We start from the raw sequence: 20,267 nt of genomic DNA, 5'->3' as shown, positions 1-20,267 counted from the left end.
AGACTAAACAAAGACTCAAGAATTCCTGTTCAATGTATTTCTTTTTTGCTTCTTAAATAGTCATAATTTTCTCAGTTTCCCCATAGTGATTGCTGCTGTTTACTGCTGAATGTTTCTCCTCAAAACTGCTGGAGCTTAGAGTCCTTGTTTTATAGCCAATCTGAAACCCATTTCCACCTGAGCTTTCTGCAGGTTTCATGTTCTTATGGTCTTGCTGCCTTTAATGGAGATCTGACTCTTCTGGGATGCTCAGATGATCATTCCACCTTACGACACTGTCCAACAAGGGACTGAGTCCCCAGGGAGAATTATTTAGCCTTCAAAACACTTCCATGGCCTGTTCCAGCATGGCAGCCATACTGCTGTGTCTGGTTTTTATGTTGTTGAGTCCTGATTCAATCAGTATTTTAACAGTTCTAGCACAGATACACAAACTGAGCTGCCTGTACCACTTTGAAAATGTCTCTCTCTATAACTGCATTTAGCTGAAACAGTAGATGAGAGTTTAAAACAGTTATGTCAAATATCTGTTTTAATTTTAGAATTATGGATATTATAGATGGACCAATAAAAGAAAAGTAAGTTTTTCTCATTGGGACTATGAAGAACCAAAATTGAAAATAGCCTGTGTCTATCTAGCACTCTCTGGGGCCTGGAAAACAGCACGTTGTAATGAGAAACATCTTCCTGTCTGCAAAAAATCTGAGGGTAAGCAATGAAAATGACTTTTGGTTTTATGGCAGAAACCTTGCTTTATCTGTTATGACTGAATTACAAATTTCTAAGTATATATCAAAGAATAATAAGGCTGATTATGTGATCCCAAAACCTTTAATTTGGCTGAAAATGTTTTATATTGACAGAGTTGGTATTCACCAGCCAAGATCTTTCACTGGACTGGAGAGATAGCTGCCATGGGAGCAGGGAGACAGATCATAGAGATCGTGGGAACATTTCATATTGAGTCTAGAATGTAAAATGTTTTGCTGACAGAGGTTTTGTGGGAAGGTCTGTAATCAATGAATCCACTGAGTATAAATTTCATTTCTTCAACATATAAACATCATTCCTACACTGGTTGTTACTTCATTGCTATTAGATTCCAAAAACTGGATACAGGAGAAAGAGTTGTATCTTTTAAAAAAGGCCTGTTATTGTCCCCAAAAAAACTTCATACTTCATAGGGTTTCTATGGCGAGCACTGAGGAATACTGAACAGTAAAACTACAGGAAAACTTCAGGATGGGCCTTGGCTTTTGTGCTTTCTCATTTTTGTTAGAGCAACATCTGTTGGCTCTAGTGACACACACTTAATGGAAATTCAGAGTTTATTGGGGGATTTGGGGTTTGTTCTTGTTTTAGGTTGGGTTGGGGTTTTTTTGGAGGTTTTTTGTGTGTGCGTGTGTGGTTTGTTTGTTTCTTTGTTTTTGATTGGTGGGTTGTTTTTAAATTTCTTTTTTAGGCCATGGTCTGAACTTCACAGCTGTTAATTTGCAACTTTTGTTTTAAAAACACAAGTACTAAGTGACAATGTTGCAGTTTCTTTCCATAATGTCATTGTAGGAAAATATTCAGTGAGCCTCACATTATTCCATGCTTTGTCAGATATAAAGATGTTCAGAAATTGTTATCTTGAGGAAAATATTAAATGGGAAATTTCTATTATATGATATTTCATTTAAAATAAAACTTATTTGAACTTCCTGAGAGTTTGGGAGTTTTCTAGGAGTGTTTTTTTCTGCTTTTAATGCTTTTCTTATTTATATAAATTTGTTGGTTATAGCAAAATAAACTAAAACCAAAATCATTGAACACTCAAATGTCCCTGAGGCAGTCCAAGTTTGATTTTGTTAGCAACACAGAAGAGCACAGGTTCCACTGAGTCATCCTCCCACAGCTGACCAGTCCTGATCCTCATTGTCACTCTTGACTTAGACACTGATAATTCTATCACTGTGTGCCAAAGAATACTTTAAATTCTCTTAATTAAGAAAAGGTGGTTTAATATCTGATTTCATATATAAAGAGCTGTAACCCTTAGCGAATTAAAGCATTTATAATATCTGGCTTCTTCTAGATGTAGTTCCTTCTGACCCACCCCAGGGTATTGGACAATGTCCTGAATCTGATCACGTATCTTGGATTCCTTTCCAAGGCCACTGCTATAACTTCAATGCCAATGAAATGACCTGGGCTCACTCTGTGACTCAGTGCATTCAATCAGGTAACTTTTTTTTTTTACCCAAATATAGAACTTCAATCTTGACACTAAGAAGAAATCTTGAAAAAAAAATCTGAAAAAAGTAATAGTGCAAAATCTGCGAGTATTAAAAATAAGGAAAAAATGTCTCATTTATTTCTTATTGTTATGTACTTTCCAGCACAACTCCCTGTTGAGTTTAAGGTGATTTCCTTGTTTTGTTCTTCCAGCTGTGCTTGTTTTTTGTTATATTTCTTCATTCACATATTTTCTCCTTTTAGTAATATCTTTAATTTTATGTGATTTGAAAGAAAGCCATTTGTTTCTGGCCTTATGCTTTCTTTTCTGTATCTTTCTCTACACGATAGGCAAAGTATCATAATAACAAGCACTTACTTTTAACATGGGGTGTGTGATCCAAAAGGGGTTGATCCAAAAAGGGTTGGATGTGCTGCCCGGTAGCCCTTGCTCTATCAGCAAGGCTCCCTGGCAGACTGCAGAGCCCAGGGAGGGAAAATGCTTCCCTCCTTCTCCTTAGAGACATCTGTTCCTGGCTACAACCGGAGCAGTACCTTGGCACTCTTTCACCTTTGCTGCTGAGTCATCAGCTATCTCATCCACGTCACAGGAGGCCAGGAAAGAGAAAATAAATGGATTCTTTGTTTCATGTCTTTTTAGATCCCCTTAGCCCTCTTACTCTACCACCACTGACACAAAAACTAATACATCAGTTTGAATTGCAGATTTATTTGTTGCACAGTATTTCATACTACATATTTTTCTGCCAAACCATGAAGAACAAATAAATAATCACTCATAATTCCTATGAATAATATCATCCAATCACTTGAAAACACAGTGCACTTTACCTGGTGTTTAGAAGTCATCACCTTCACTGTGCTCTTGTGACAGACAACACCTTCAGACAACACCTCTGACTGTCTGTGCTGTTCCCCAACAGCTGGACACTACCTTGTGGTCTCTATTTAAATTTTTTACTCCCTCTCAGCAGCAGACGTTTTTTATTAACCCTGACCTGTCTCAAAAGCTGTAACTATGTTGTGGATATCTCCAATCATCTTCTGTTGTCTTTTTTACAGGTGGTGTGTTGACTTCTGTAGAAGATCTGGATGAATCAAACTTTTTAATAGAACATGCAGATTTATACACAAGCAAGACAACCGGCTTTTGGATAGGAATATACAGAAATGTAAATGGTAACCATTTTAAGTTCTATAAATAATCATAAACAGACTTTAGGAAATGGACAAAAATATAGGTTTTAAACAACCAATTGAAGTAGAGTAAGAGTTCAGACCAAAGTCCTGTCTGTAGTTGTCTCCTATTCCTGGTCTCTGAGAAAGCTTTTCCTGTTGGGGAAAACTCCTGACTGGCTGTCATCTTCTGCTGGCTGGGGAAGACTCATGTGGGACTTGTGGGAGTCCAGCCAGAACTCACAGCATCAAGCTCCCCTGTGATTCTGTATTGAGAAAATTAGGCTGCTTGCTAAAGTATACTGTAGAAAACATGCGTCTGGAAGAAAACATTGTTATCAGAGTACAAGCAGTCAGAAAGGGTTTTATTTTAGATCACTTTCAGCCCATTGAAACATCAAAACTTTTTGTAGCGTTTATGAAAAAAAGTTTTAATTTTAGAAAGACATGTGTTTGAGCATTACAGTAAAAACTTCTTGATTTTCATTGAGTGCTGCTGAAATAATAATTTAGAAATTTTTCCTAAAAAGTCTGAATTTAGCTTTTTTCAGTTTGAAACCTTTCTATCCTATGCAAACATATGGAAAAATAGAAATTAAAACAAAGTTATGACCAATAAATCTGCAAATCATTATTTGGGAAAGCAGTTATATTGTTTTTGAGACAAGAATCAAATGAGATAAAATGCATCAAAAAAAAAAATCAATCACATATGGAATTTCTGAAGAAAATAGTATTGCTTTATTAGGCTGAGTAAAGTAATATTATGTCAATATTCACTAAGGTGAAGACCTTTCCTGTGGAACTATTAGTATTGATACTCTTGTTTGCCACATCAGGGCAGCTGCTTTGGCAAGACAACAGTGCCTTGGACTTTGTGAACTGGGGTGATGGGCAGCCCTCGGGGGACGAGCTGGATTTCTGCGTGGAGCTGTCTGCAGCCACTGGCTACTGGAGTGTCCTGCCTTGCTCTTCCCAAAAGGGCTTTATTTGTAAGAAACCAAAGAGTAAGTGACTACTTTAATATTCACTTTTTCTATTTATGGTTTTATTTCAATAGTAATAGCACCATATGAGCATTACAAAAGACTGACAACTGTTTTAATGTTCAGACAAAAATAAGATTTTTTTCTTTGTTTGCCCTGTTTATGATTTCTTGCTTCATAACCTCAGATTTTCTTACATTCTGTGAGGAATAGCTAATTAATAACTGAAAATCAAAAATATTTCCTGCGGAAAAAAAATCAAACTTCTTTATTGTTTTGTTCCGTTCTAACATAAGCACTTTTTTTTCTACTGAAATTCCTATTTTCTTTCTATGGAACAGGAGTGGCATCAAAAATTTGCCATTCTTCCTCTTGCTGTACTATGATATATGCTGTTCCAGTCAGAGATGGATGAAGCAATGCTATTTAAATAGGAGTGGAAGTGCAATCCAGAGTGCATATAGTGACCTTTGAAGAGTAGAAGTGTTTTGGTTAGCTTTTTTTTTTTCTTTTTTTCTTTTTTTTTTTTTTTTTTTTTTTTTAATATTGTGTTTCTGTATAACTGAGCACCATCTGCTTTAGTCAGGAAGTAAAAATAGCTGTGAGCCAAGCAACCATGCGGTATTTCAGAGTTTAACTGTTAATTCTGCAAAAAAGCCCAATTTCCTGCCCTGTTTCACAATCCCAAGGTTCAGGATGTTTCTGAGCCTCAGTCCTTTCCCCCACCAAAGCAAACCTGCAGCTGGTGGGGGAAGCAGCACTCACAGCATTGTTCGGGGCACGTTCTCGAAAGGAAAATTCGGCTTCTAGGACAACGCCTGGTTTTCCTTGGAGGCAACAGACACTACGAATGATAGTTCTGAATGATTGACTCACTATCATCACCCGCTTTATTTGATGGCTTTGGCTGTGAGAGGCTCTGACGCCGATGCCAGTACAGAGGGTACTCCTGGCACCGGGCTCTCCAGCAGACCGGCGTTTCAGCACATCCAGATATTTAGTCCTTTACAGCCAGCTCTGCGCCCTTTCAATAGACAGATTTAACAGCTGGCTTTCCCTCCGTGCTCGAAGCACGCCAGAGCCGAAGGCAGTGCCCTGGTGCAGGTGCAGCAGCTCGGCTGCCGGAGCAGCCCCGGGCCCACGGGACACCCGTGCGGGCCGCGCCCATCGCCCCGCGGCCCCTGCAGCCCCCGCCCCGCCGGGAACAGCCGGGCCGACGGCGCCCTCTGCGCACAGCCGGGAAAAGATGCGCCACAAGGCTTGGGTTTGTACCTGTCACTGTAGACCCAAATAAACCGTGGTAAATTAAGACCTGCTGGGTCTCAAAAGAATTATGTGCGATACAGGAAAGCCCAGCTGTCCTCAGCAGTCGATCAGGTTTTCCCAGTCCCCAAGAAACAGACCCGGTGAAGAGGGCAAGGTTAATTAATCGAGGAGAAGAGAGAGTCCTCTTAAAACAGTCAGATACTACTACTACTACTTACCTTGGAGACATTCTGGTTATTACAAAAGGAGCAAGAAGGAGGATTTATTATGCAAAACGCTGCAGTTTTATTGAAGGAAATATGGGATTAAAAATCTTTTAGCTCTCCTAATTTAGCAGACGTGTTTCCAGAACTGATGATGATGTGCAGGTTCCCAAACCATTTGCTAACATGAAACTGTCAGGAAGAGAATGTGACCTTTTTCGATTTTGACTAAACATCTGTCTTTATCTTTGACAGCTATTCTTAAAGCAGCTGGAAATGTGGAAGGTAGGATTTTTCCCTTCCAAATAATTTCAGAGATACATGCTTAAATTTAATATTATTTATTTAGTGTGTATATATATATACATATATATATATATACACGATGTATATATATATATACACGATCTTAATTTACTTAATTGCCAGCCTAATTTATCAGTACCTTCAAGACTCTTAGGGAACCCCAGAACAACCAAATGCTTTGGTAAATTGATCACCCCTCTCTGATCCTCCTTTTACAGATGCATGAAAAAGACTGACACAGAGACATTGTAATAGATTTTCTGGATGGTAATTAAGGGAGAAATTTTAATTTTCAATAGACATATTTATTTGTGGCTACAGTTCATTAATTTCTATTTACTTTTTATTTATTTACAGATGCCAAAAAGGACAAAGCCAGTGGTCACCTGAATATGTGGATACTACTTACTCTGGTCCTCATTATCTTATTAGGGGTGGGCTTAATGATTTATTTCTTGTTCAAGATCAAAACTGGAAGTGGAACTAGAAGAGAGACGAGGTGGGGCAGCAGGCAGCTGCAATACAGCCCTGCCATAACTGCAGGGGACTATGGAAGTGATGCGACCAACAACAAAGAAAAAAATGAACATAGTGTTGTCTGATGGGATAACACAGCTAAATTAAATGTTTAAGATGAAAAAAAATATAGCTGAACTAAAGGAAACCTTAGTCTCTCTTAGGGGCATGTAACTTCTACTATGAAGTAAAATTGGCAGTTATTACTTTGGTAAAGATTAGGAGCTATTTCTGTATGCTCCTCAATAAATACTCTCAGGTATTTATTGAATTAGTACTGTACAAAACGGCTAATTAAGCAAGCATGGAAAATACTAGAAATAGTGAGAATTTAGATTTAAAAGATATGGGTTACTTACTTAGGAATTTGTGACAGCATCACATACAGAGTCAAGAGTAACACCGAGTACTTTGCAGAGCACTCAGCCCTAATGCCTGCACTTTGAGAGTATCTCACTACACTGTTCTGAAGCATGCATACTGTTACTGAAGTGATGTTTGGAATAAAAAGAGATTTACATGAATTGTTTGTCCCCATTGCTGTCCTTGTCTTATATTTGTGTAAAGCACAAGTATCTTTCTTGCAATAGTATAAGTCAAATGCAAATCCTTGTCCTTTCTTCATGGCTTCAACTTGTATTTTGCAAAACAAATAAATCTTGTGTATACAGTCCTATTCTATGACTTTTAATGTGTTTTATCAATTATGAACATGAGACTATGTCAATAAATAATCTATTACACAATAACATTTCAGTATTTAATTAGCATATGGAGATGATATATGATTTGTTGATCTAATGAGTTTTCTTCCTTAAAAATGAGGCCGACAGGAGGAGACACAGAAACATGAACAATGGAAGCATATGACTAAAAAAAGCCATAAATAAACTACAAAATAAAGTAGTTGCCAAATAAATTTTAGAAGAATGCATTCCTGGTTTTATTCCACTTGATCGCTCATTTTAGGATAGCTTTGCATTATATCCTCTACCTCTCTGATAAATGGACTGATAACTGGGCACTGTGTCCATGATTCAGGCCAGTAAAAGAGTAGGGCACAAAACTGCGCCTTGATAGTGAAATGTTTTGTATGTTTCCTGAGGTGTTTAAGTTCTCTAGGAATTCTCTGTTGTCTGTGACATTCTGAAGAAAAAAAGATCTCAAGGATATCTTGGAACAACAAACCTTTAGAAAGTGCAGAAGAACTGCATATATGCTACATGACATTGGATTGACAATTTGTGGATATGGCAATTAAACAAAACATATTGCAGAGGATAAGGAATAAAGGCCATTTTTTACTCAAACTGCTTTTAATACAGTACTCTTGATCTTTCAACTTCTTTTTTCCTCTTCATGTAAGTTACAAAAAAACCCACTTTTTTTTTTGTAAATACTGAACTGGATTCTGTGCTGTTTGATGACTAATGATAAAGACAAAGTAAATGAAAAGAATAAACAGATTAAAAATTTAACATAATATCATTTAAAATTTTTATATATTATATTGATATAAATTGATATTGATAACACAACTCCAAATACTCTGTAGTGTGTGAATGAGTTTCCTCCATCTTGCTAAGTGATATTTTGCTCTTGCAGAAAATACCATGAGATTTGTCTTCATAATAAAGCCAAGAAAAATGAGAGAAAATTTGAAGAGCAATTTCAGTTGAGTTTCCTTCCTCCCTTTTTAAAAAAAAAACTACTAAGGGATTTTGCATCATAGCTGTAGTTCATTTTCAGTTAATAAATGACTGAATCTGATTTGTAAAATTTGAAACCATTCCTCTGTCCTTGTCTTATTTATGCTTGGTACAAAGCAAGAATGAAGTACTAAAGTTCATTTGTACTTTATGGATGAAATATTTTTGAAAGGCAGGTTTTTTTGCCAAAATCACAGAAACATTTGTATTGGTTCTTCCAAGATAAATTCACATGAAATAACAGCACACAAGTTCTACTAGCTGATACACTGAGTAGATAAAAGGCAGGTGTATGCATAGCACCCAGCTTGTCAAGTCACCGAGCAAAATTAAATTGTCCTGTGTGGGTTAATTTTCATACTGAAACAGTCAAAATTGCTCACTGCAGTAAATTAAATCAATATATCTTTTGCAGCAGTGAAGACCTATCTGGCTAAGGAATTTGCATATATTTTTCTCTGAGTTTCTCAGGCATATATATATATATATATATATATATATATATATGACATCCAAGGTACCTCCATTTAAAGTGCACTCCCTGCTTCTTTGTCATTGAGGGTCAGAATGTTACAATTTCAGCACAGAACCAAAAAAGTTAAAATAATCAGTGGAGTGATCTCAAAATGTTCAAACTTTGCTACTTGCATTTGAATGGATAGAAACTTCACTTTCAGATGCAGTTGGAATTTTGTAATTTTTTATAGATTTCAAAATACCACATGACAGGATATTTCCTTATTTAGAGCCCAGAGCTTTCTCTTTCAACTAAAAATCTCCAAAACTGAGAAGGAACCAGTGCCAACTGATTCTTCAAGGACCTCTACTGCAGCAATTAATTTCATCTCATCTCTTTGTGAATAAGAAGACAGAATGAAAAACTTGACCTTTCCTACAGTTTTAGTTTTCCTCTCATTTGTTCATACTGCTTTTCAGACACTTGGTGAGTCTATTTTTTCCTATCCCCTGCAAAAGTGGATGTGAAAGTGGGCATCTTTGTTGTCTTGCTGGTTTCTCAAGATCTTTAAGATTTTCACATAGCATTACTACACTGCATTTCAAACTTTTCCTAATGGGAATGGTCCACAGAGGTTTCCACAAGACAGATAAAGAAATGTTGATTTACTTTTAAAGAGTGGGGAATATTGAAAATGGGATAAAGCTGGGAATCAGAAGTCAGGACTGTGTTATATATGTGAATAAAGATTGACTTTTGGGTACAACATATTTATTGGTTATGTTTGCTACTGTAAAGTAGATGGACTTTATGGTATGTTCCAGTCTTTTCTATCTATGTGGCTGACTCACAAGAAAAAAAAAAAAAAAAAAAAAAAAAAAAAAGGATAAAGAAATTAGAGTGTTGCATGTGTATCTCCTAGCCTTAGCATGAGATTGTGTGGGATGAGGTAGAACTTGTGGATTGATGTAAGGTGTAGCAATGTGGCTGAGAAGAAGCCAGTGGAAAAAAATATATTAGAAATATATGAGAGTCAAGAACAGCTGTGGAATGACCACTACAGCAGTTAGTGTAAAGATGAGAGGGATACTTAAAGCTCTGAAGTTGGCCAAAGACAGATCACAGCTCCCTTTTTAAGTATAATGATAATATTCAAAGATGTGTTTTCTTTATCCTCCAATTCATTAGATTTGTGGAGTGGGGTACATATCACAGCTTCCCAAAGGAGACATTGTTCCATATGAGCTGTGACAGCACCACCCAGTGCAGAAAGGGGGTCTCCCACCTGCTCCATGAGCTGGGAACCCAATGCAAAAGCAGAAACCTCAGAGTTTCCAGCAAGAACTCTTATTATTAGACACAAAAATTCTATAAGGGCCAATAGCTGGTGCTTAGGGGACTACACAAAGCACTTATTTACTGAACAATAAGAAATAAAAAACTTTATAATATTTAAGACATTTTGCCTAAATGGACAAGGAAAGAAGAAACTAAATCTCAGCTTCAAATTTAGATTTGAAAAAGTGAAACTCATATATATTATTGTGCTGGTCAAAGTAATACAGAGACTTTCTGGAAGAGCTCATTTCCCAAAGACTTTCTTCTCTGTACACTACCCAACATTGGCTTGCCCTAATACTTGTCCTAAAAAATTTTACTTTCGTGTGTGGAGGGGTATCTCACTGCCTCTTGTGAGTTATTCTCAGATGGATATGGCAGTGTTACTGCATCTCTGTTTCCAGGTGTGAATTTGAGGCACAGAGGGCTGAAGGGCAAAACCTTGTCCTCCTGTTCTATAGGTCCTAGAATATTCCTTGTAGTCCAAATTTCAATCCCTCATGACCCAGGGCCAATGACAGCTGCATCCTACCTGACATTTTTAAGAGCATGCAGCTGTTTGCCCAGGAGGACTTGCTTTGTGTGTCACAGCACAGCTGAAGTTCTGGACGGCCCTTCCCAGCAGGGCTGACTTACCTCAATGATTATTACATCTGGCTGCCTATAACCCTTTGTGAGTGTTAACTATCTTGTGTGGCACTCACAGTGCACAGGCATGAAGGCCCACACCTATAGTATCTATATGCTCTTCAGTGTTTGTTCTTGTGACAATGTTTGTGATTTATTGTGTGAATTATGTTGACTTCTTATGATAGATATGCTAAGGAAAGGATACTGGATCAAGGCAAGTAAACAAGTAACCATTACATGGTTTTTAATCCTAAAAATATCCCCAAACCCTATCAGAACATGTAAATTCCAGGAGAACCACGAGTCACAGAAGGTTCACTCATTAACTGTATCAAGCACAAATGGGACCACATGGAGATGTATGTTACAGGAACTAAATCTATAATGCATGAAAATGATGGCCAACTTACAAATTTTCAGTGAAGGTCTCTTTTGGAAATCTTGAATGAAATGTGCATTTCAGAAGAAGACAAAATTCCATTATTATGATCACATTTTTTGAAAATGTCTTAATGTAGTTTGTGTTTTTATTCCTATGTATTGTGTTCCCATGTATTTACTGAGCTATAGTAACTTTTCCTTCCTAGAATGAAATGTGTCTTGAAAATACCATTTGATCCTTGTAAAAATTTTGCAGCCTCCTGACGTAAGTCAGATCAGTAAAGAATAAACAGCACATAATTCTCCTCACAAGCTCCCCTTACCATGTGCTCACCCAAACCATTTATTCTGAATGTTTTGTTTTACAGACAAGGAAGCATTCTTAATATTCAATGAGGATACTAAGTTCTGTTTAATTGCTCAGAGTTCTGAGACAGTCACAATAGCCACTTGCAAGGAAAACAGTGACTTACAAAAATTCAGGTGGGTCTCTGATCATCAATTAATGAGTGTAGCATTTGCACAATGCTTGGGAGTGCCATACAAGAGAAATCAGGCTAAAATTTCTCTGTACCCATGCAACAAGGAAAGTGAATTCCAGAAATGGGAATGCAGCAATGCAGCCTTGGCAATCCAAGGGGAAGATTTATTTCTCAGTGCTGGCAAAAAAAGAGAAAATATTGCACTGAAAACAGAGGCAATGGATAAATGGAAGATCTACGGAACCATGAATGATTTGTGTTCTCAGAGCCATGAAGGTAAAGTTTAAAGGTTATTTTTGGATGTTTATTGAATCCACTTGCTTGCCATCAGAGATAGGGTCTTTGATGTCTGTCCCCCTTAGCCTGATACCAGCTGCTCCCCCTGCGGCAATGGTGGATTAGAGAATGATTAGTTCACATTTTCAGGCCTGTATCCCTCCATCTTGGAGAAAAACAGCTACTTAGGTTCAGACATATGTGAAAAATGTGCATATTTTTTTGTTCTTTACTTTTAAAGCAAATGTGGATGTAGGTTATTTTTAATTGTTAGTGTTAATCACTCTTCTCATTGGTGCCTAGCAATAACACAATGGGCAGAAACCAAAGCACAGAAGTTCTGCTTGAATAAGAGGCAGAACTTCTTTTACCAAGCATTGGAATAGATTTTCCAGAGATGTTGTGGAGTTTTCTTCACTGGAGATATTCAATAACCATCTGCACACAATCCTGTACCATGTGCTCTGGGATGGTCCTGCTTGAGCAGGGAGGTTGGACCAGAATACCCACTGTGATCCCTTCCAACTTGAACCATTCTGTGATTCTGTGACTTTGAAATCAAAGCACTTTATTTAACTGTATACTATTACTATGGAGATTGTATCAGTATTATTGGATGAAAGGGAAAAAATCTCTAAGTTTAATATATCAATATTAAATTTAAGGAAATAATTCAATGCATAATACCTTCAATTATTCTAGGAGATTTCAGATGCCAAAAAATCCTACAACATTAAGCCACATGATACAAAGTGGAAGTTAAGCCACATGATAAAAAGATGACACTATTTTTAGAAAATTATATTTAAATTTATGAGATAAAAATTACTCCAGCTCTTTCATAGTTGTCTACAGCATGAAACTGCTCAATTTCTAGCTGGTACAACTGATGATGTAACCTCAGAAGCGAAGCATAAATTGTGAGACCTACCAAGAACTTCCATGAAAGACATTGCTGGTGATAGCAGTTCCCCACCTACACTGGTGTAACACTTGTAATGCTTTCTCCATGTAGTCTTACAGAGAGTACAGGCACAGATATTCACGTAGCTATATTAAAACTTCTCTTTTTCCCCCTCAGACCTGTTTACACTTTTAGGAAATTCCAATGGAGCTCCATGTGTCTTCCCCTTCCTGTTGAGTGGAAGATGGTACGCTGATTGCACAGCTGCTGGCAGGTCGGATGGCTTGCTCTGGTGCGCAACAACACCTGACTTTGACAAGGACCATTTGTATGGGTTCTGTCCAGCAACCAGTAAGTCCCACACACTGACATAGGCTCTATAACACAACACCACCATGTAAATATATCAATATTGAGGTGCTGTTAATAATGCAGAAGAGGAAAGCCTTGCAGTGACCTAAATTTTACTTAGAAACGTCTCTGTCTTGCAATAACATTCCTGAAGGAAATAACAAATCTGTTTGCTAATAGCCTGCAGTCAGGCTGAAAGTTGCCTGGGTGTGTCCATTAGCAGTTAAGACTCAGGAAAAAACAGTGTGCTATAAATATGACTCTCTTCAGCATAGAGTCCCCTGAAAACTGAGATGCTTTCACAGTCTAATACTGATGTTTGTGATAGCAGTAGTCTAATCTTTTCTACCCAAGCAAAGCTCTGTTTTGTTTAACAAGATTGGTCTACAGTTCATGGGAGGATGTAGTTTGTTTTTTGAAAGATACAAAATTAAAAGATGGGCTGAAAGATTTTCCTGAATTGTCAGCATCATCAGCATTTCCATTTTAATGTTCACAATATATTACAAAATATGTTGTAATATATATTAACAGATAAAAGTATGGTCATGGGAGTGCAGGATCAAGAACACCAAAATAAGTCCATGAAGATATTAAAAATTCTGCCTCAAACCTAAGTTTTCAGTGCAATATCACAGAATAGGAATCACAGTTTGTCATTTTGATAGGAGCATTGCACTGGTAAACCAAAATCAACTCACTCTCAGCCACCACCAGCCACCATCATTGTGGCTGATTTGGTGAAAATTATTCTCTGGTGCAGTATTGCAAGCAGTAGCTTCAAAATTCCCATGAAATCCTCATTATATAAACAAGAAAATATAAAGAATTTAGCATTTTAAAATTGTTCGGACATTATCACTAATAGTTGACTCTACAGTTAAATAAAGAATGTTGAAAATCTCTAAATCAGCAATAAAGAAACACAATAAGAAATAGAAAACTTTTCCTCTAACAAACCACTCAATAAATTTAATGTCGTTTTCTCAGTGAAACAGAAATTTAGGGCAAGTTTTAATCACAGCTTATTTTAGTACTTGCCCAGAGAACAGTTTTGCTAACAGCAAGCTCTCAGAAGACAATTTCAACATTAGAGTTATCTAAAACACAGACTATGAGTACAACCTCAGTTCCCTCAGCTGCTCCTGACAGGGTCCTTCACCAGCTCTCTTGCCCTCCTCTGGATGTGCTCCAGTGCCTCAAGGTCATTATTGTGGCCAGGCTCAAGACTGAACTGAGTGTTTGAGGTATGGCCTCACCAGTGCAGAGGGACAATCACTGCCCTGGTCCTGCTGCCACACTATTATTGCTGGGACAGCCCAGGATGCCACTGGCCTTCTTGGCCACCTGGGCATTCGATGGCTGATGTTTGGCTGGTTATCAGCCAGCACCCCCAAGTCTGTTTCCACTGGACAGATTTCCAGCTGCTCTTCCGCAGGCCTATAGCATCATAAATGTGATGGATGATGGCATAATTTCACAATAAAGATTCCATTACTGCAAATGTTTTTATTTCAGTTGTGTTCCAGCCAAGAATAAACTTGGGCATAGCCTATGAGCTTCTGAGCAGGTTTGCAGGGTAGACAATGACAAGATACAGTTTTGATTTATCAGCCTCTTTATAATATTTTTTTTTTCTCCTGGAGATTAAAAAATTTGAAGGGGAAAGTGCAAATAAAGGATGAAAGGCTCATCACTGATAATGTCAATGACAAACTATTTTCTTAACGAAGATCAAGATAACTTGAGGGTCTTAACTGCTCCAAAATGTTATTTCACAAATAAGCTTGCACTCAAATTTTTCCATAATACGCTGTGTAAAATGTTTATTACAAACTCAGGTACTAAATCTCCTTTCTCTCACACAGACATTGACAGATTTTGGAGTACAGATCCTTTGACAGGAACCTACTACCAGATAAACCACCAGTCAGCTCTCACATGGCACCAAGCAAGGAAGAGCTGTCAGCAACAGAATGCAGAATTATTAAGTGTCACGGAGATACATGAACAAATATATCTGAGAGGTGAACTAATAAGCAAGACTCAGTAAAAATTTTTTCAAAAGGTTTTTTTTGACTGATTACAAATGTTTCAATGCTTTAATCACAATACAGTGAATAGTTGATGTAAGAAAAGGGTATCTATACTAAGAAAGAACAAAATTACAATAAAAAAAGCTTTTTATATGTAGAAATTTAGTAAGTTGTGGAATTACCATTTGAAAATATTTAAATTATTATTATTATTTTATCAAAATATCTAAGGATTTCTAGGTAATTAAGTTAGCTCAAGCTACATACAGTTAGCTCAAGCTCAGAAAATACCAGAAAGGTCCCAGAAAGGGGACTTAATAGAGGAAACACTTTAGGAGACAGCCATTATATGACAATTACCTTATATGACATGTCCTGTGATTATATTTTGTGTTAATAAATCAGTATTCTTAATGTATATCTAATGAAATAGTTATTTTGAAATATGATACAAATTTTATACATATTTTATAGATTTATGCGCACTGCAGAACAAAGATCCTATATCAATTGCACCATAAGCAAGAAAACTTACAATAATATTAATAATAGAAATTCAATCTTTCCATTTTCCAAGCTAATTGTTTGCATATAACTGTAGAATTGTAGTAAGTTCAGACAAATTAATACGCAAAATAACGTTTTTCAATTCTGTACCCTTTATCTACAGAATAAAACCTCTGAGTTTATTTCCAGTAAACATTAATTTTTTGCTGAACTTATAAATCACTAGTCAGACTTTTACTATCTTCTTCTAAATTTTAGAAATGCAGAAGTTTTCCTAGCAAATCTCATTGGAATTCAATTCTTTTGGTTACCTAGATTTGATTGACAGCAGGAGATTCTCTCTCTGGATTGGGCTTAACAGCCTGAATCTCAAGAGTGGCTGGCAGTGGAGTGGTGGCTTTCCCTTCAGATACTTTAACTGGGCACCAGGTAGTAATATTTTTAAACAATTTTTGGAATTATAATCTGAGAATTATGCTTTTCTTCAGTAGATATAACTCATGGATTTCGAGCAGAAGACCTAAATAACCTCCTTTCCTATCAGAGGCAGATAAAGCAAAAAGCACTACTTGAGCTGTGTCATACTGGGAATGCCTTCAAGTCAGTGAAATCCTCTGTCTCTACAACTGTCACAGGGTTATCAGACCCTGCATGCTGCAAGGACTCAGCTTCCAGTGAGCATTGCTCTTGCAAAGCTTTCCTCTTCACTTCTTATGCTTTTTTACTCTTTTCCTCTCATTCAAGAGTTCATGGCATTGACAGTTAATCTTTAAAAGTCACTTAATTATTGCCATGGCAACGGTCGGCTGCAGCAAATTCTGAACAAATGCAGGCATAGTCCAACTTTCAGCCTTCCCAAGCCTCAGAGGTACACCTGCTTTTACTTGGCACAGAAGATGAAGGGAAAGCCCAGAGCTGCTGAGTCTGGTAGATTTCTGCCTTCTGTTGAGCTGGTCAAATTTCTCAGGCTTTGCAGGGCCGAGAGGTTGGCTCTCAGGTCACTCAGCCCACAGAGCCCCTGTATCCCCACACAATTGCTATGTTCATGAGTTAATCTACACACTTCCAGTTCCCTGCAGAATTAAGTTCTATCTTTTGCGGGGAGAGGGGAAGAAAATGTAATTCATCACACTGTGAAGAAAAAACTGACCATTCCCCAGGAATAGTGGCCCTGTGGAGAAATTCTGGAGGTGCTGGTGGAAGAGGCAGGTAGAGGAGAGACAGCAATTGTGAGGGAGTGTCAGGAGGTTCTTCTTTGCAGCAAGGAGCAAATGTGCATTCAAATCCCAAAGGGACATCCAGAAAGGCCCCCTATTCTGCAATGTAATGTGGCAGAAAGTGCGAATTTTGCAACAAGCATCAAAAGAAATATTTTGATGGGCATTTCTAAATTATATTTCCTTATCTCTGGTAGAAAAAGAATTGTTGGAGTGAAATCACGAGCCCATAATTGACACATGAAAAGGCTATCAGTAATTTACTCTTTTAGCTGCTGACATAAACCCTGTGCTACATAAAAATGATTTGGTTTTTTTATCCCATGAAGGCAGTCCTGAGCCTGAGCGTGAAAAACTCTGTGCAGTACTAAACCTCAGAAGAGATGCTAAATGGGAAAACCAGCCATGTGACCTGAAATTTGGCTATATCTGTAAAAAGGAAAATTCCACTAAGGATCTTTTAGTTCTTCCATCAGGTATGTCAAGCAAATAAAACCCCCTTTTGATAAAGGCATAATTTGTGTCACTAAAGGCATAATTTAACGGCTATTTAAAATAAAAAGAAAATGCAATAATTGAAATTTGTTTTTCTGCTATGATGACTGGTACAGAATAAAGCATATTGTCATTTATTTAGCGAAATATATTTAAATACTGAAAATGTTCCTGGAGCTCGGTAACCACATAAGCATGTTTTTACTTTATGTTATTATTCACTATTCTGGAGGCACTATATTAAGCCATAGTTTCATAAAAGTATCATGGTCTACATGGACATGAAAATTCAGTAGGAGATGCTTCACCCTTCCTGCAGTGCATTCTAATGGAAACATTGAGATTTGTCACAGAAGGCTTGGAAAAATAGCATCAGTAGGCTCAGAGCAAATTCTTGATGGGGTTCCCTGTAACCTAGAAAGATGGCAAAAAAGAGCAACTTCCTTTGCTACTATACTTTCCTCTGGTTTATTTAACGTGAGTTATGGAAAGCCATGTGTACAGAGAATTACTTGAGCTGCAGTAATAATACCCTTCCTTTATGCAAAATAAAATATGTAATTGGGTGAAGTATATTGTGTGGAAATGCTACATATGAAATTCCGAAATATTCATCTGGCCCTTGAATACTTCACACTAATAAAGCCCAGTAACAACTGGATTTATTTTGTTTAAATGAAGTTTAAATGCAGTATGCTTTCTGTAAAAGTACCATAAGCAACAGCATACAAACTAAAATACATATGTGAGGAATGAAGTATCGCTTATTGTTACCACTTCCTTTTCATTCTAATTCGTTAGTTATCTGATTTTAAATGTAACAGCAGTTTTTCTAGACTTCAGTGTGCACCATTTAAAAACTTGAAATATCTATTGATTTTGAGGGGATGTCGAACCTGTTAAATGCCCAGAAGGATGGTTGCCCTATGGAGGTCACTGTTTCATGGTTCATAGAGACCCCAAAGAATGGAGAGAAGCCCTAAGTTCCTGCAATGAGAGCAATGGCAACCTGGCCAGTATTCACAACCCTGAGGAGCACGGCTTCATACTGTCTCAGCTTGGCTACAGTGAGTGTTTCTATAGAGCAGTGTTTGGTACAAATAGAGAACTGTACCATTAGAAATTCTACAGGATTTAAATAAAATAATTCTTGCTTGTTTTTTGTGAGTATTTGTAGGGAAGGCTGCAGATATATCGTTTAGAAAAACCCTAAAGCCAAAATCCCACAAGAGGAGTCAATGTGGTCTTTTCATTTTTATTTTCATTTGTTTTTCACTGCATGAAATCTCTTGAAGGAAACAACAGCTCTAGTCGCTGCAGCATTTGAATGAATTATCTGCATCAGACACCTGGTAGCTGTAGATACACTAATGTGCTTTACTGATAAAGCTGACAAATCTCATTTCCTGCTGTTATCTCATTTTTAACTTCTTGAAAGAAGAATGTGAACTACATTTTAAAATAAACTCCTCTGTCTTTTAATACAGATGAATTTGCATTGCAACATTGCAATTTCAGCTCATCTCCATAAAATCTTTCTCCTGTGGACTGTTTCAACTTGGGTAATAACACAGATGAATTTCTGTCCTTAGGAGCTGCAGATGAGCTGTGGATTGGCCTGAACGACCTCAAAATTCAAATGTACTTTGAGTGGAGTGATGGTACTCCTGTGACATACACCAAGTGGTTGCCTGGAGAACCAACCCATGAAGTCATTGGCCAAGAAGACTGTGTTGTTATGGCAGGAAAGGTGAATCATTCCACATGAATCATACAGTGTAGCACTGCGCTATTTGAATTTTGGTTATATTTCTAGGGAGATTTTTAATGCAACTTAACATACTTGCTAAGTTGCATAGAATCAAAGAATCTTATCTTTATTCAATCAGACATACAGTCATTCTAAATTAAATTTAAAATTAAATTCCATATAACTGTTAAACGTTCATATCTGACTGTGAGTGTAAATTATAGGCCAAGCAAACCTTAACAGCTTGGCTGTGCCACTTAACATAACCTCACCACCAAGCTCAAATACTTGGAATCCATTAAAAAGTACAGATATTCACATTTAAACAGTATTTTGAAAAGAATGATAATGTTTCTGAAGTAGAAAGGTTCTGCCTGACTGTTTTTCACTCTTCCCAAACTGCAACTTAGGATGGATACTGGGCAGACAGTGCTTGTGACAGGAAGCATGGCTATATCTGCAGGAGAGACCCACTACAAGGAGTTCCTGGAACAGCAAAGACTGATCCTGCCTGCCTGAAGGTAAGAAGAAATCATAACAAAGGATCTGGTTAGCAAGATTTCACAAGCTTCTCTTGACATTGAAACTATCTTTTTTTTTTTTTTTTTTTTTTTTTTTTTTTTTTTTTTTTTTTTTTTTTTTTCTTCTCTAACAAGTGTTATTCCACAACAAATTCAGGGTGATAATTTCCACTATATTCCCACATAAGGTATAAGTCAGGCCACCTATTAAATCTCAGAACTTTCTGTGAAAGGGGCTAAAGCCAATTCTGTGGTTGTCTGCATATTTGTTATATTGTTCTGCAACCATCTGTGGTTATTGAACACGTAGTACGGACTGGTAAAAATTTCTGGGCTATGCGGCATGATGCAAGATGATGACAAATCTCACTACTGAAGCCAAAACAAAACAATAAAATCCTTTTTATAAGTGAATTTGTTTTGTGCAAGTTATTGTATCCTACTGCTTTTTTCCCTCTTTTTACTTTCCTATTTACTACCATTCTATGTTTAGCAACCTTTCCCACAAGGCCATATGGGGAA

The 20,267-nt window shown here is 37.1% G+C and overlaps 2 protein-coding genes across 2 annotated transcripts in view; both read left to right on the top strand.

Annotated features, from left to right (window-relative positions):
• LOC310918586 (lymphocyte antigen 75-like) overlaps nt 1-7,908 on the top strand; it is a 69,153-nt gene extending 61,245 nt beyond the window's left edge. The window contains exons 51-56 of the mRNA XM_083877489.1: nt 543-708; nt 2,078-2,224; nt 3,301-3,417; nt 4,254-4,421; nt 6,125-6,154; nt 6,533-7,908. Coding sequence (XP_083733615.1) covers nt 543-708; nt 2,078-2,224; nt 3,301-3,417; nt 4,254-4,421; nt 6,125-6,154; nt 6,533-6,777 — 873 coding nt within the window. The 3' untranslated portion in view covers nt 6,778-7,908. The remainder of the gene's footprint in view (nt 1-542; nt 709-2,077; nt 2,225-3,300; nt 3,418-4,253; nt 4,422-6,124; nt 6,155-6,532) is intronic.
• A 1,289-nt stretch (nt 7,909-9,197) lies between these two features.
• Nucleotides 9,198-20,267, top strand: part of LOC310914853 (macrophage mannose receptor 1-like) — a 33,993-nt gene continuing 22,923 nt past the window's right edge. Inside the window, exons 1-9 of the mRNA XM_083871311.1 lie at nt 9,198-9,343; nt 11,575-11,964; nt 13,046-13,219; nt 15,088-15,246; nt 16,078-16,191; nt 17,309-17,455; nt 18,359-18,541; nt 19,067-19,224; nt 19,635-19,745. Coding sequence (XP_083727437.1) covers nt 9,274-9,343; nt 11,575-11,964; nt 13,046-13,219; nt 15,088-15,246; nt 16,078-16,191; nt 17,309-17,455; nt 18,359-18,541; nt 19,067-19,224; nt 19,635-19,745 — 1,506 coding nt within the window. The 5' untranslated portion in view covers nt 9,198-9,273. The remainder of the gene's footprint in view (nt 9,344-11,574; nt 11,965-13,045; nt 13,220-15,087; nt 15,247-16,077; nt 16,192-17,308; nt 17,456-18,358; nt 18,542-19,066; nt 19,225-19,634; nt 19,746-20,267) is intronic.

Source organism: Zosterops lateralis (genome assembly GCF_965231275.1).
Source record: "Zosterops lateralis genome assembly, chromosome: 1".
NCBI lineage: Eukaryota > Metazoa > Chordata > Aves > Passeriformes > Zosteropidae > Zosterops > Zosterops lateralis.
The sequence above is the reverse complement of the archived record's forward strand: the minus strand, read 5'-3'. Positions and strand labels throughout refer to the sequence as shown.